General features: G+C 29.1%; 9 protein-coding genes across 9 annotated transcripts; 4 read left to right on the top strand and 5 right to left on the bottom strand. All coding sequences in view use genetic code 12, as the record gives it.

The window, feature by feature from the left end:
* Nucleotides 1-75: 75 nt before the first annotated feature.
* Nucleotides 76-720, top strand: YPT72 (Rab family GTPase; the record flags this gene model as incomplete). Its single annotated transcript, XM_051763846.1, has 1 exon — nucleotides 76-720. The coding sequence occupies one exon, from the start codon at nucleotides 76-78 to the stop codon at nucleotides 718-720; it is 645 nt and encodes a 214-aa protein (XP_051619336.1).
* Nucleotides 721-982: 262 nt separating this feature from the next.
* Nucleotides 983-1747, bottom strand: KGF54_003277 (uncharacterized protein; the record flags this gene model as incomplete). Its single annotated transcript, XM_051763847.1, has 1 exon — nucleotides 983-1747. The coding sequence occupies one exon, from the start codon at nucleotides 1745-1747 to the stop codon at nucleotides 983-985; it is 765 nt and encodes a 254-aa protein (XP_051619337.1).
* Nucleotides 1748-2442: 695 nt separating this feature from the next.
* Nucleotides 2443-3795, top strand: KGF54_003278 (uncharacterized protein; the record flags this gene model as incomplete). The annotated part of the gene is made up of 1 exon (XM_051763848.1): nucleotides 2443-3795. The coding sequence occupies one exon, from the start codon at nucleotides 2443-2445 to the stop codon at nucleotides 3793-3795; it is 1353 nt and encodes a 450-aa protein (XP_051619338.1).
* Nucleotides 3796-4116: 321 nt separating this feature from the next.
* On the top strand, nucleotides 4117-6024 carry KGF54_003279 (putative asparagine synthase; the record flags this gene model as incomplete). The annotated part of the gene is made up of 1 exon (XM_051763849.1): nucleotides 4117-6024. One exon carries the CDS (start codon nucleotides 4117-4119, stop codon nucleotides 6022-6024), a length of 1908 nt encoding a protein of 635 aa, XP_051619339.1.
* A 46-nt stretch (nucleotides 6025-6070) lies between these two features.
* Nucleotides 6071-6937, bottom strand: KGF54_003280 (uncharacterized protein; the record flags this gene model as incomplete). The annotated part of the gene is made up of 1 exon (XM_051763851.1): nucleotides 6071-6937. The coding sequence occupies one exon, from the start codon at nucleotides 6935-6937 to the stop codon at nucleotides 6071-6073; it is 867 nt and encodes a 288-aa protein (XP_051619340.1).
* Nucleotides 6938-7086: 149 nt separating this feature from the next.
* On the top strand, nucleotides 7087-8034 carry MED4 (Med4p; the record flags this gene model as incomplete). The annotated part of the gene is made up of 1 exon (XM_051763852.1): nucleotides 7087-8034. The coding sequence occupies one exon, from the start codon at nucleotides 7087-7089 to the stop codon at nucleotides 8032-8034; it is 948 nt and encodes a 315-aa protein (XP_051619341.1).
* Nucleotides 8035-8127: 93 nt separating this feature from the next.
* HEM15 (ferrochelatase) lies at nucleotides 8128-9300 on the bottom strand (the record flags this gene model as incomplete). The annotated part of the gene is made up of 1 exon (XM_051763853.1): nucleotides 8128-9300. The coding sequence occupies one exon, from the start codon at nucleotides 9298-9300 to the stop codon at nucleotides 8128-8130; it is 1173 nt and encodes a 390-aa protein (XP_051619342.1).
* A 461-nt stretch (nucleotides 9301-9761) lies between these two features.
* Nucleotides 9762-11576, bottom strand: LPT1 (lysophospholipid acyltransferase; the record flags this gene model as incomplete). The annotated part of the gene is made up of 1 exon (XM_051763854.1): nucleotides 9762-11576. One exon carries the CDS (start codon nucleotides 11574-11576, stop codon nucleotides 9762-9764), a length of 1815 nt encoding a protein of 604 aa, XP_051619343.1.
* A 258-nt stretch (nucleotides 11577-11834) lies between these two features.
* YCS4 (condensin subunit) lies at nucleotides 11835-15308 on the bottom strand (the record flags this gene model as incomplete). Its single annotated transcript, XM_051763855.1, has 1 exon — nucleotides 11835-15308. The coding sequence occupies one exon, from the start codon at nucleotides 15306-15308 to the stop codon at nucleotides 11835-11837; it is 3474 nt and encodes a 1157-aa protein (XP_051619344.1).
* Between the last annotated feature and the right edge of the window lie 141 nt (nucleotides 15309-15449).

Consider the following 15449-nt stretch of genomic DNA (forward strand, 5'->3'; position numbering starts at 1 on the left):
TTCAACAAAAGCCAAAACTATAGTTAATACAACCAGCATAAAACAACCAAAAACATATAGACAACCAACTTCATAATGTCATCAAGAAAGAAAACTTTATTGAAAGTGATCATTTTAGGAGATTCAGGTGTTGGTAAAACTTCCCTTATGCAACAATTTGTAAATAATAAATTTTCACAACAATATAAAGCAACGATAGGAGCTGATTTTTTAACAAAAGAAATTCTGTTGGATAATGGTAAAACAGTAACTTTACAAATATGGGATACTGCAGGACAAGAAAGGTTTCAATCATTAGGAGTAGCGTTTTATAGAGGTGCTGATTGTTGTGTATTATGTTTTGATGTAACAAATGAAAAATCATTAAATAATTTAACTTCTTGGAAAGATGAATTTTTAGTACAATCTAATGTTACAAATCCTCAAGATTTTCCATTTATTATAATTGGTAATAAAATAGATATAGATGATTCTAAAAAAATTCCAAGTTTATCTAAAAAATTAAATCAAATTACTCAAAATCAATTTGGTGGATTAAATTATCCTGTTTTTGAAACAAGTGCAAAAGATTCAGTAAATGTTGAACAAGCATTTGAAGTTGTTGCTAAAATGGCTTTACAACAAGAAGAATTAAATGCTGCTAATGGTGGCGAGGGGGATGATTATAATGATGCTATTAATATTCATTTGGAAAATGATTCAAGTAGTTGTGGATGTTAAAAAATATAAGTGGAAGGAGAGAGTCATTTTTAATTTTATAGAAAGAAAAGAGAAGAGGAGAGATTGATCAAATTGATCATTAGTCATTAAGTTTTTAATTTTGTCATGTGTAATATATTAGTTTTTATAATTTGTTTTGTTTAATTTTCAGTTCATCAAGTAATATCAAGAGTAACTTTTTTTAAATTTCATTAGTTTAGCACTTTTTTAAGATTGACTGTAATATTACTCTAATATCTATATTATCTATTTTATTTGGTCTCTACTTACTATTCATACACATACATACACCTTTAATAAGCAAATCGAGAAATTGATTACCAGTCTTAATGTTATTATTATTATTGTTATTGTTGTTGTGATGTTGTTGTTGTTGATATTGATTATTGGCATGTGATTGTTGTTGTTGACCATAATAAGGTTGATTAGAACCATGATAAGCTTGTTGAGGTTGAGATATTCCACCTGAATTCCAATGTGAAGGAATTTGAGAATTTCCTGAATTTTGAAAATCAATTACCAAAACACCTGAATTTTTAGAATCTATATAATGTTTTAAATTAGATTCATTACATAATTTATCAATTGCTGGTTTTAATTTTGATATACCATTATTTGAATGTAAACCTTTACCAACTATAACTTTTAAATGCAGTTGATTTGTATTTAAACATTGTTCAATTCTTTTTTTAACTATCCATTCTGCTTCTTTAACATATAATCCATGTAAATCAATTTCATCAGATGCTGAATCAGTATTATTTTCTCTAAATACATATTCAGCAGCTTGTTGACTATAATTTTCAGCTTCTGTTAGTGCTGATTTTGATTGTTCACTTAATTCATGAGCTTTTTGTTTATTTCCTTGTTGATATGCTTGTTGAGATTGTTGACTTAATTGATTTCTTTTTTGATATAAATGATCAGCTTTTGATCTTAATTGTTTATACTGGTTGTCTGTTGCATGATTATATGCTGGTTCATTTGGATCAAATAATTTTGCTCCTCTATCTAATATATCAGCCATTTTTGTTCTAGTTTACTTTATTTTTGAAAAATTCTAGTACCTTATTTTCTGTTAGTTTAGTTTTCAAAATTTCATGTTTCATTTTTGTTTACCATTTGAAATTTTACGTGAAACTAAAAATACTTTGTGTTAAGATTAATGCATTATTGATTAAATGTAAAATATCCCGTTAATTGTAATCTAGTTTGTATGGACGATAAATGCTTATTTTAAACCTAATTTGTTGAAACATTTTAATACATGATAGTTCTTCCAAATGACATATAATGAAATTTTTGGTCTCAGTAAATATATAAGTTCTTAAATTAACTCTTTTCTTGTATTAAAAATGTGTTGCATTTGTGTGCTGCAAATGCGTGGAACCTTTAACATTAAGCGGCTGAAATCGTTTTGATAATCCTTATCTTCAAATCAAAGTAGTGAAGCCTAAAAAGTTGTTAATATTGAATCGCTGTACTTTCTTTAAGATCTTTGATCTATTAGTTATTTAATTCTTATACTTGTTATTATTTAACATCTCATTAAATAAAATCTTATTCTTATCTTAAATTTATTATTTGCAACAAAACTTTCCTTAATAAATTTTGTACACCAAATTAAAATATCAAAATAATTATTTAATACTCAATTAATTTGCAACCAAAATTTTTTATATCAAGTTCCAATTCCCCCTATTTTTTTCTTAAATTGGAGATATGATACAAGGGAGAAAGAGTCATTCAACAAAGGAGAATGAAATGGAAAATAAAGATAATACCACCACCAATGACAATAACAAAAACAACAACACCGTTAAGAACACCAATAATACTAATAATAATAAACATAATGGTGGTCATTCACAACATTCATTTTCAAGAAAATTAAATATATTCAATAAAGGTCAACAACCACCTCCTCATCGTTTACCACCTCCTAAACCAATTAAGCATCGTAATGATAAGAGTAATAAAATTGAGAAACAGAACAAAACAACCGATAATAATAATAATAATAATAATGGTAATAATTTACTGAAAAAAAGATCATGGTTATTTGGTGGTGGTAAAAAGGAATCAAACATACCACCAGCAGCTACTACATCTGTTGTAACTTCAATAATGAAATCTCCAGAAAATTCACAAAATTATAATGATTCACCAACGGATGATTCATATACTAATCAACAACGTCAACATCAACACCATCATCATAGATATCCTCATTTTAATCATTTACAATTAACACACATGGGAACAAATATACCAAGATCAAAAAGTTGGTTTTTAAAAAATCATAATAGGTCACCATCATTATTACTAAATTCTGCTGCATCAAGTGAAAGTGAAGATCAATTGGATTTACTATCAACAGAAAGTACAGAACAAAATGTAAATACTTTAACAAATTTAATAACTCGATTAGAAGAAGATGATAGTATTCCAATTGTATTTAGTCAATATTCAGGAGAACCAGTTTTTAAAAGAAATATAGCCACCCCCACCATTTTTAAGACTCAAGTTTCAAAATTTCATAAATTTGATAAATTTGACGAAAGTTCATATAATTTATGGAATGTTTGGACAATAGATGAAACAACAAATCAAAAAAAAATTGAAAGATTAATTGAATGTAGATCAGATTTTATTGAATTTTTTAAAAATTTTAACTTAAAAGAAGTGTTTATAATGAAAAGTAATTTAGTTCCAAATATTTTACAATTTAAAAATGGTTATTTGGTTAAATTAAAATTATTACATGGTAAAACTTTAACAAATACAGAATTGGGATTAAATTTATTTATGAAATGTTGTAAATATTCCATTTTGAATAATGTACCAAATAATGCAATTAAAATTAATGTATGTGGTTTTACTTATCAACAAAAGAGACAATTGACACAAATTGTCTTGTGGATTCATCCAATTTTAAATATGTCTTTTGATATTGCTAATCAAGTTGAATTGTTGATTAAATCTTTTAATTTTGGTCATAATTTAAACAAGATTACTTTGGTTGATATAAATAATAATTCTAAAACTGTCATTAGTGTTGATTTGGTTGGTTAGGTTGTTGAGAAATGCGAAATAATAAGTTGATTAAAAAATGTTGTTGTTGTTAGAGTGATTTATATATATATATACTGTTATATATTTTGAAGAAGATTTGTTAATGCTTAATAAAATTTGAAATTGAGTTTCATCTTAAGAGTAGCTTCTCAAATAGTAAGTATAACTTACTTGATGGTTACTCTATTTCAGGTTGATCAAATAGGTGAATTTTGCAGCCAAAAGTTACAAAATTTGAATCGTTTGGTAGCCAATTTTGTTTACAAATTTATTTCCCAGATGTGATTAAGTTAATACTAATAAAATCAAAGAATTAAATGAATGTGTGGAATTCTACTAAGAGTTTCTAAAACTCTGTTTGCTCAGACAACGTGTTTTCCAGAACTAACCGAAGTCAAGGAAAATAATCTTCAGCTACTAGTTTGGGAGACTAATGATAACTCAACTATAGATAAATTTTTGAAAGAAGGTTCAAAATTAAAACCATTATCAAAACAACAACTACATAAATTAAACAACCTAGATTTGCTAAGAGATTTGAATTCACAACTATCAAAGTTGAGAAACAACGTCAAGATTTCAGAAGTTGAGAAGTTCGAAAAAATAATACAGGTTCAAGATCAAATCAATGAAATCACAAATGAGGAAGAAGAACCGATCACCAAAAATAACTTAGACGAACTAATATATAAAATATCAAATAGAGGACCAAACTACCTAAATTATACACAATTCAAACACTCTGACCTATACTTCCAATCATTTTCAGCTATACTATCATTAAGACAACCATTTACGAGACAACCAGTACTACGAGATGAATTCTTTTTACAATTTAATGGAGAACTATATAATCTGGAATGTATGGAGACCAATGATACTCAATTTATTATCGATTTATTGCATTCAAACTTGGTGGATATTCAAGATAGGAAAGTTGCAATATTGGAGACTTTGAAAACTTTAAGTGGGGAATGGGCTATCATTTTAATTGATTTAGTTGATGATCATATTTATTTTGGGAGAGATTCTATTGGGAAAAGGTCATTGTGTTATGACATTAATGACGAAGGGATCACCATCAGTTCAAATTCTAGTTTGGGTTATGTTGAGTGTAAAAATTTAGTTTATGAATATGATATAAAACAAGAAACTTTAGTCAATCACCAATTACATGATTTACCTGAGCCAACTTTTAATGAAGTAGCTGATGAACGAAAGCTATTAAAAGACTTACACAAACGTTTAAATGAATCAACTAGATTACGTTTTGAATCAATACATCCATTAGTTCACTCAAAAGATGAAAGTTCATTATCTGTATTGTTTAGTGGTGGATTAGATTGTACCATAATAGCAAGACTAATATGTGAATTAGTCAAAGATCAAGATAAAATTTCGATAGATTTATTAACTGTTGGATTTGAGAATCCACGAACTAATCAACAACCAGGCTCAAGCCCTGATAGAAAATTAGCAATAAAGTCTTGGTTTCATTTATGTAAAATGTTTCCTAAACTCAAGATAAATTTGGTGGAAGTGAATGTTGATTATTCCAATTGGTTAATTCACAAGTCTAGAGTTAGGGAGTTGATGTATCCTTGTAATACTGAAATGGATTTATCTATTGCTATTGCTTTCTATTTCGCTTCTTCAGTCATACCTGAATTGACTAGACTGAAGAGATTAAAAGATTATTCAGTTGAATGGGAAACTTTTGAGAAAGATCATTTAAAATATGTTGATGTAACTGAGAATTATGTATCATCAGCAAAAGTTTTATTTAGTGGATTAGGAGCTGATGAATTGTTTGCAGGTTATTCGCGTCATGAAGGGATATTCAACTCCATATCAGATACAAACTACCAGGAATTGGCAGACTCGTTGAACTACGATATTCAGGTAATTCATGAACGAAATTTGGGTAGAGATGATAGAGTCATAAGTTGCTGGGGCAAAGAGCTTAGGTATCCTTACTTAGATGATGAGTTTATTCACTGGGTCACTAGTGAAATTCCACCACAGTTGAAATTTAAATATAATTTTGCAAAAGATAAAAAGGGAAATGATAGAATTCAACCTGTTAGAAAATATATTTTGAGAGAATTAGCTAAAGAACTAGGTATGGAATGGGTATCTAATGAATTGAAAAGAGCTATACAATTTGGTGCAAAGAGTGCAAAATTAGAGATTGGTCAGAATAAGTCAAAAGGTACTGATAATTTATAGATTTCTAATAGACAAAAAGTTGTAAATATTTAGGAAGTTTTGATAATTACAGTAGATGCGAGTCATAATCTATTCCTGGACAATTTTTGATCAAATCTTCCTCATCATCGTATTGATCTCCACAATAAGCACAATAATTATGTTCATTTCTTAAGTACTCGAGTAAATGTGAAGTTCTTTCTTTTACCTCATCATGACCCATTTCGTATAAAGATTCTTTGTACGACTTAAATTCCAACATCCTCGAGTGTGAAGATCTTGTACTTAATTGTTTTTCAGCTTCAAGTTCATCAACGTAAATTTTCCAAATTGGATTCACCTCCTCAATTTTTAAATCTTCGTTTAAATATAATTCACACTCACCGCTAATTTCAAATGATATTTTCATTAATTGTTTCAATTGTATTACATCTCTACCTTGTCTTTTTGCTTCAATGTTGGACATTTTTATGGACTCATAATCGACTTCATTATTCGTTGGTGAAGTCAACATACCTATTCCTCTTCCTTTAGTCCAGCAAGATAGTGTTATAGGTTCTTTCAATGCCTTGTTGTTTGAGTTTGAAACACCTAATGAATCACCTATTTTAAACCCCATTTTTTGCATTATTGAAAGACCAATCGAATATGGATTTGTTTCGAATATTGATTTGTCAAGCAGTGAAAATTCTTGCACTTTTGTAGGTAATTCTAGATCTTCAGGTGAGTAATTATAATCTTCATCGAATGCGTCAAATTCATTGGTATCTTCTACTTCATTTTCATCGTTTTGAGCATTTGGGGGTTGTTGATCTAAAGTTGGTGGTTTGATGAATTCTTTGATTTTTAATTTGACTTTTGGTTCTGTCTCAATTACTTCTGAAACAGCATCGTCATCGGAGTCATCAAATACATTTTTTCTCTTAATGACCATGCACTATTGAAGTAATTGAAGTCTTGGTATCAGTCAAGACACTTTTAAAGAGTTATGAAAAATTACGCGAGTTTGAAATCTTGAAACAAATTTATTTATACTAAAAGATTTAATTGTATTAGGCAGATAAAATTACTGTCAATTAAAGAATGCTACCTCATAAACGAGCAGATTCCCCATTCAAGTCTAACTCGGTGTCAAGAGTTGCTTCTTCGGCTAGATTAAATCAATTGAATCAAGATTTTAAAAATTTAGATTCATCAATTCCATCAACACCATCAGCATATGTTACTTCGTCATTAAATCCAACTAGAAATATACCGACAACTCAAGATAATATAAACAGTAAGATACGAACGGAAGATGAACTTCAAGATTTTAACAATTTACCGATTATTCAAATACTAGATGAATTTAAAGATCTACTTGGAAATATAAATGAAGATATATCACATTATAAAGACGTTGACTTTTTCACGAACGTCGAGAAAATTATAAAAGTCAATGAAAATCTAGAGAATGAGATACATGAATTGAGTAAACATAAAGAAAGAGGTGAAAAATTATCAAAATTAACGAAAGTAAATGAAAATCTAGATAATCAACTTAAAACAAACTTAAAAAAATTATTAGAATATAGATCGCAATTGAAAAAATTACCAAAATTACCAAAAGAACCACAAGGCAAAGAGAACGAATATAGAATACAAAATAAAAACATTGATGTAAATAAATTACTAAATTATTCAATGAAATTAGCGAAATTTACAAAAGCACCAGCAGCAGTAGGAAATATGGCATTTCAGATACATCCTAATAATTATATATGGCCAGCTGAAGATTCTTTGAGAAGAGGTATGCTTGCTATGAGCTCTTTACAAGGTGATGAAATTATAAATTTTGAATTAAATGATGGTAAAGTAAAAGAAGAAGATGAAGATGAAGATGTAAAAACTGAAGAAACAAAACCCGAAGCTCCGAGAAAGAGACATTCACATAGTTATGGTGATGACAATAGACCTAAATCTGAAGAACAACAGCCTTCAATGGATTTGAACTTAGATTTATTCGATCCAGATGATGAATACTCGGACTAAGAACAGTCTGAAATACATTTTGTCTATTAGCATATATACATATCCCGAAAAACACATTCTATTTACATAATTTTTCATTTTCAATCTTCATCATTAATTTTGTTTACCAAATAATTCATCAGGATGTTTAAACGTTCCAGATGCCTTTTCACCACCCAATATACAATCTAATTCTAATTGTTTTGAATATTTTTTACCACTTGATAAATGATCACTAACTAAATCGGCCAAACCTTGAATAAAAATTTCATTTCCATTCATTGATTCTGCTCTTTTAATCTTTTCAGGATTTTCAACTTCTTCTTTTAACTCAATATCTAATTCATGTAATGTTTCAATATGATCTGATGTAAAAGCTATTGGAACTAATACTATTCCTTTTATATCATCTCTTTTCTCCAATTTTCCAACTATTTTGGCAGTTTGTCCACCTAACCATGGTTTTGGACCAACTTGAGATTGCCAAACCAATCTATATGGATTACTGAAATTTAATATTTCCATGACTTTATATACTGTTGCTGCTACTTCGGCAGGATATGAATCACCTAAATTAACTATGTCCATAGGTAATGAATGAGCTGAAAATAATACCACTACTTCATCTCTTATCTCTGGTGGAAACTCTGCTAATTTTTCTTTGATATTGTTTGCAAAAGCTTGTACTAAACCATATTGTTGTGGCCATCTATCTATAATTGACCATTCAATTGATCTTTCGGGATCGTGTTTCAAAGTTTGTCTATACAATTCATTAATTGATGATCCAGTAGTTGAGTATGAAAATTGAGGATATTGAGAAAATGCAACAGCTCTTTTTATTCCGTCTTTTTGCAATTCATTTAAAGTATCTTCAGTTAATGGTTTTGCGTATCTAAAAGCAACATATGGCTTATGTGGAGCAGTTTCAGGATGAGTCTTATCTAATATTTCACATACTTTTGAACATTGATATACTGACCATTTTCTAATTGGTGAACCACCTCCAATTTCTTCATAATGTTCTTCAATTGTTGGGGTACGTCTCCATGCTATGAATTTTCCTAATGGTTTTTGAAATGGTCCAAAGGGTATTAAATCTCCATCTTGAAATAATCTGAGTAAAAAGTCATATGTTTCTTCCTTTTTTGAAGGTCCTCCCATATTCATAAATACTATACCTGTAGGTGATTTTGTTGTTGATGCTCCATCAGTTGAATTATATCTTATATAACATTTATATGCTGATGACCTCAATGAGGAGGTTTTTGAAATTCTGGAAAGCATTTAGCTTTGGTGAAGATTGAAGAAATGGTAATTGACTACTAAAACGTTTAGTATATAAAGTTGAATGTTGGTGTTTTCAGTCCAAATTGAAATTTTAAACAGTTGATTGTAGATCCAAATTTTGCAAAATTATCCGGCATATTTCGTAACACAAAATCTGGGGAAATTATGTAATAGCAATAATCTAGATTTAAACACTAAATATTACGTATTTACTACATTCGATGGCTGAGGTGATGTCTTAGTCATAATTTTACTTTTAGTAAATTGATTATCAGAGTCAAAATTTCTTCAAAAGATCAATCGGCCAAATAATTATTTGTGTTGATTTTTTTTAATGATTATTACTGATCAAATAGATAACGCACAAAGTTAATCATCGAATTGAAAAAGAAATTAAATGGATGCAAATTAACAGTACGTCTCTATGAATTATTATATACTGACTTAAATTGAACTAATCATTGTAATTTATGTTTTGTAGCTTCTTTTTCAATTTCTTCTTTAATTTGTTCTTTTTTTCTATCAAAAATTTCATTAATTTCATCAGTAAAATTATTAAATGCATCTTTTAAACCATCAAAATCATCTTCATCCAAAAAATGTCTTTTTTTAATAGAATCCCAAGCTTTATTTAATAAATGAATATCTTCATCTAATTCATGTTTATCAAAATTTTGGAAAACATCTAATGATGGTAATCCTAAAGTTGGTGAATCGTAGTTTTTTTCTAATTTACTTGAAATTGCATTTGATACCACTTCTTTTTCTTCTTTTGATAATTTAGCAGAATCTGCTCTTATTGGGACTGGTCTATCATTAGCTTTCTTTGGTGCTTTGAATTTAAAGGTTTTTGCAAATGGTCCAGTGTATATGAAAAATGTTAAAGCTGTAACACCAAGCAACCAATAATCAACAGTTTGCCAGCAAAGTAATGATTTTTTAAAATCTAATATAACAAATGGTTGCACCAAGAATCCAAATGCTATTTGAGTAGTTATCCAACTTATTATATCATATATTTTTTTAGATGATTTTGAAGTTTTACCATTGGCTTCTAGAAAATAAGGTCTGATATTTCTTCTATAAAATTTACCAACAGTTTGTAACAAAGCACCTAAAACAAATGTTAAATAATAGCCAGGTCTAGTCCCATGCCAAAATGCACTTGTTGCAAATGTGAACACAGTACTTTTGAAACCTGGTTTTCTACCCTTTTTAGCAACTCTTAAATAAACATAATATTTTAACCATTTGTTTGTGTTTTGATTCCATGCTTCTAAACATTCATGAACATTTTGACCAAATTCGAATGCTAATGGATCTATATTTTGTACTCTATTCCACTTAAATTTACCTGTTACTGGATCCATTCCGTTATAACCGATTCCACACAAAATACATGCTCCTTCTGCAATTAACCAAATAGCATAATATTTTAATCTGTATGAAAATCCTAAAAAATACATATAAACGATTCTGTAGAAGAAGCCATGTTGTTTCACAAAAGCTTGGTCAAAAATATAATCTGTTTGAACGTATTTTGGAGCCTGAAATAATAATATAGCCCAAAATATTCCTTGAACTAATTTTGAAAATGATTCAAATCCACTTCTTGGTATTTTCCTCTTTCTTGTTCTACCTGGTCTTTTATCTTCTGGTACGTCATCAAATAAAGTCGAATGAATGAATTTATCATAATCTGCATAATCAAAAGCTGGACCAGTTAATAAGGAACTATAAAAAAACACATATCCAATAAATGGCAACAAATTTGGATGTTTATAAATTGCTCTTGATTTATCGTAATCATTCAATGATTCTTTAGGTTGTTTACCATCGTATATACTCCAACCAAATGCTGATAATTTCATAACCAAAATCATTTGTGCTCCGGTTATATCAATTACTCTTGGATCGTATTCAGCAAAAAATTGTAAATGAACATGACTATAAAACATATGAGCCATTAAAAATAAAAAATTTATCCAAGGCATACTAGGAGTTCTTAAATATCTTGTGATAAAATATGACCCCATTGAAGAAATTAACAAAGTGCCTAGTCCACTTCTTAAATCACAAATTGCAAATACATATAATGAAGAAACCAAAACGTTGTAAAGGTTTTTTAAAAAATATTGTTGATCGGGTATTCTTTTGAATATTATTCCAAATGGATATGAAAGTAATGTACATATTAATATTTTCAAACTTGCTTCATCTAAACCAATTGCGTCCAGCAATTGCCTGATTTGGTCTTGTATTATTGACTTCATTTTTGTCTAGTGTAAAAGACTAGCAAGGAATGATTTGTTGGGTATCAATTGAGGTATAAAGAAAAGAAGTGAATTGGTTGTTAATCAATCAATAACTTGATTTTTTAAATTTCATGATGTAAAATATACGAAAATTAACAAATCAAGCAAGTGCGGCTCAATTTTAATTCAACTATGAAACATCGAAACAACAGAGTTGCAACATCAAGAAAATCACCTTTTTACATTCATTACATCATTCATTATATCTATACTAGCCTAGTTTCTAGCTTGTACAACTTGATAACCTTCTTTCAAAGTTTCTGCAATAACATCATTAGTATAGGGAATAGTTTCCAATACAAAAGCAACATCATTCCATTCTTTTTCATCTTTAACTTTAGGTAATCTTGCCATTAATTTTTCACTCAATTGTTTTTGATGACGTTCTTTTTCAATGAACCCAACTAAGAATTTCATGATACGTTTAAATTCTTCTGATTCCAAAGTAGGATCAAATGATAATCCACTGAAAATATCAATGAAACCGTTATATATTGCGTTATCCTTAGTGGCTAATTCTGCAAAGAATAACTTACACATGTCACTAATGCTTTGATCTGAATTTTCTAAACATTTGGCCATTGATGATAATTGACCTTTAACTTTTACTTGACCAGCCAAGATTAAAAATGTAACTGTCATTAAACATGTTCTTTGCACCGTTAGATCTTCATCGTTTAAACGACGATATATGTAATCAGTATTTTCATCAATTAGTCTGTTGAAACTAACTGCCAAATCACCTAATCCCAAAACACAATTACATCTAACTATTGGATCTTTTGAACTTTCCATAATTTTTAAAAGCAATGGTAAATTTTCTTCACAGTATATTGATGAAACACACATCAATTTTACTAAACACAACACTGCATGTCTTTGTACTAGTGAGTTTTTATATTGTTTTGGATTTGCACATATCTTTTGTACTATTTGACCATATCCTTTTAAAATTGATTTTTCACCATATAAAATTTCCCTTTCTTTAACGTGAATAACAGCATCTGCAAAATCATCTTCTGAAGTACCTCCAATCATTTCTAATTCATTATCAGCATTTTCTTCATCATCTTGATTATTCTCATTAGTTTCTGCTGCTATTTTTTTCTTTTTAAATTGAGCTTCGAGGCTTTCAAGATAAACTATGCTTTTTATAGCGACATGACCAACAAGAAATAATAATTGAGACAATGCGAAACTTCTCAATTGATCTGGATTATTTGAAAAGACATCTTTCGATTTATCACGTATAATATCGGAGCAAACAACAACTGGATCTGATGAAATTTTAAAAATCGCATTTATAGCTTGTTCAGCAACAGAAAACCATTCTGTATCCGTGCTATAAAGTTTGAGAATATCAACTAACCGTGAAAATGCATTTATTTCTTCCACTGCTTGATCTTCTGAATCCTTTTTGGTGAATGCTGGATTTCTTTTTAATGCAATACATGTATATCGACATAAGATAAAATCAGCCTTACCAATATTACCCAAACCAATATCCAATAATGACGACAATCCCTTTTTCATGATCGTAGGATCTTCTAGTGCTATCATACCCAATACCTTAATAGCTCCTCTTCTTTTCTCCTGAGCTACTGATTCATCATCAACTTGAGCGCCATAAATTTGCCATAATACATTAATGACTTCACTATTAATACTTTTGCCTTCATACATTAGTCCAAGTAATTTTTCTAATGAAGCCAAATCAGCTAAAGAAGCATCATAAGTTAATGCAATTAAATTTTTAGCAATATGAGTAGCTTTTTCACGATTTGTACCATTTGGAGCAGTTAAAAATAAAGTTATATAACAATGAATTAAATGTGAGGCAACTGATGTACCTTCCTCTGATGAACCTTTTATCCAAACTAAATGTAACATTTTTCTAATACCATCTTGAGAATCTTCAATTCCATAAACATCACATAATACTAAAAAATCCATTGAATCAATAGACTCAAGTTTATTTTTGGAAAATAATAATTTTGAAACCAACTCAACACCTTTGTGAATTAACTTAATGAAATCAACTGCATCTTTATAAAATTCAAATTTTAATCTGATTCTTGCTAGTCCTGTGGTATCTGGTAAATTGTCAGTGATGTTTTGAGAAATGTTTCCTGCATTTTGTTCTTGTCGTACGTCATCTTCATTATTTTGATTATTTTCATGCATTTCATCATCTTTTTCCGATTCGCTATCAGAGCTATTTTCTTCAGCATCTTGCATTGAAATATCTGATTTGTTGTCATCACCAGCAGCTGCCTTATCATCATCGTCATCATTATTTAAAGTTGCTGGAGGTCCTGTTGTGGGTATATAATTCGACATTTCTTTACTAGCTTCTTCAAGTCTTTCTTTCCAAAACGACAAATTTAATTGAGTACCATGAGGACCTTGAAATTGATGGTTAACAATTAATTTCCCAATTAATTTTATAGCATTTCTTCTTGCAAACCCGCTCTTATCATCTAATGCTCTAACAGCTAATTGCATAATTTCTTTCCTTCTTTCATTCATTTTTACTTTTAATTCTGCTACTTTTGCAAATGCTTGGAATGCTTTACACCTAACAAATGAATTACTATCTAAAAATCTGGCCTGTAATAAATCTAATAATTTGTCTAGTTGTCTATTATTATTTTCATTTGATTCATCTTCATCTTCCTCGGAACTTTGTATACTCTTGATTATACTAACAACAACATTACCACATGATTCAATCACAGAACATCTTAATGGTTGACTTGTATTCGATAATAATTGAGCTATACTCGTCATTTGTTTCAAGATTAACATTGGGCTTAATTCTGAAAGTTTTACCAAAAAGTCTGCAAAAGCTTTTGGTCCATTTGTATCATTTGCATTAAAATGAGTTTGAGCAATTTCTCTCAATACTTCTTCAGTTAATTGTGTATGGTTATATTTATCAGAAAGTTTATGTAAAAATTGAGCAATGTATTGTGGAAGATGTGCGTAAAAGGCCAAACATTGAACCAATGAATGTTTTATAGTTTTACCATGTCCATGTTTTGAAACTGCAATACATAAAACTTCAATCATTAAAATTTTTATACCTTCGATTTTCATTCTTTCATGACTTTCCAAAAGGTTAATTATTGGTCTTGAAAATAATTCAATATATGCATCTTTCTCAGGAATTGTAACGAATATTTTTTCAAGTTCTAAATTTAATATAGTTCTTACTGCTACTAACCCATTTTCAACTTCTGTACAATTTGATTCCCATTTGGCTTTTAATTCTCTTGGTATATGATTTTTGTTTTTCGCTACTCCAACTTCTGAAAAGTCTTCTTTTCCCAAATGTTTCAATAGTACAAAAATTAAGTAGCCATATCTTTCCATTGTAGCTTTGACTTGATCTAATGATTCATGAAAATCCTCTTCTTTTAGTAGTTGAGTATATTGTTGAGCTACTGTATTAACTGATGAGACAATGAGATACGCTAATTGTTGTTGTTGTTTAAAGGGTAGTGATCTAAAACCATGAGTTAATTCTATAATTTCTTCTAGCGTATCTTCATTTGTAGTGATTGCTTCTGGATTATTGGCTAATGATTCAATTAATGACCCAACTTTTGAGTCCACTTCGGATGTATCAACTTCATAGTCATTATCTATATCAAACGAGTTAAAATATGTCGCTAGGTTGAACTCCATTGGTGTTTTTTGTGAATGAGTTGGATTTTAAACTATTTTAGTTGTAAATTGTTTAAATCACTTAAAAGATCAAAAAGAAAAATGTAAACAAAAACATTGCAATCTTTTTGTTACACAAAATAATTGACGTGATAAATTTCA

This window comes from Candida jiufengensis, assembly GCF_024610255.1.
Source record: "Candida jiufengensis strain CBS 10846 chromosome Unknown scaffold2, whole genome shotgun sequence".
Taxonomy (NCBI): Eukaryota; Fungi; Ascomycota; class Pichiomycetes; order Serinales; family Debaryomycetaceae; genus Lodderomyces; species Lodderomyces jiufengensis.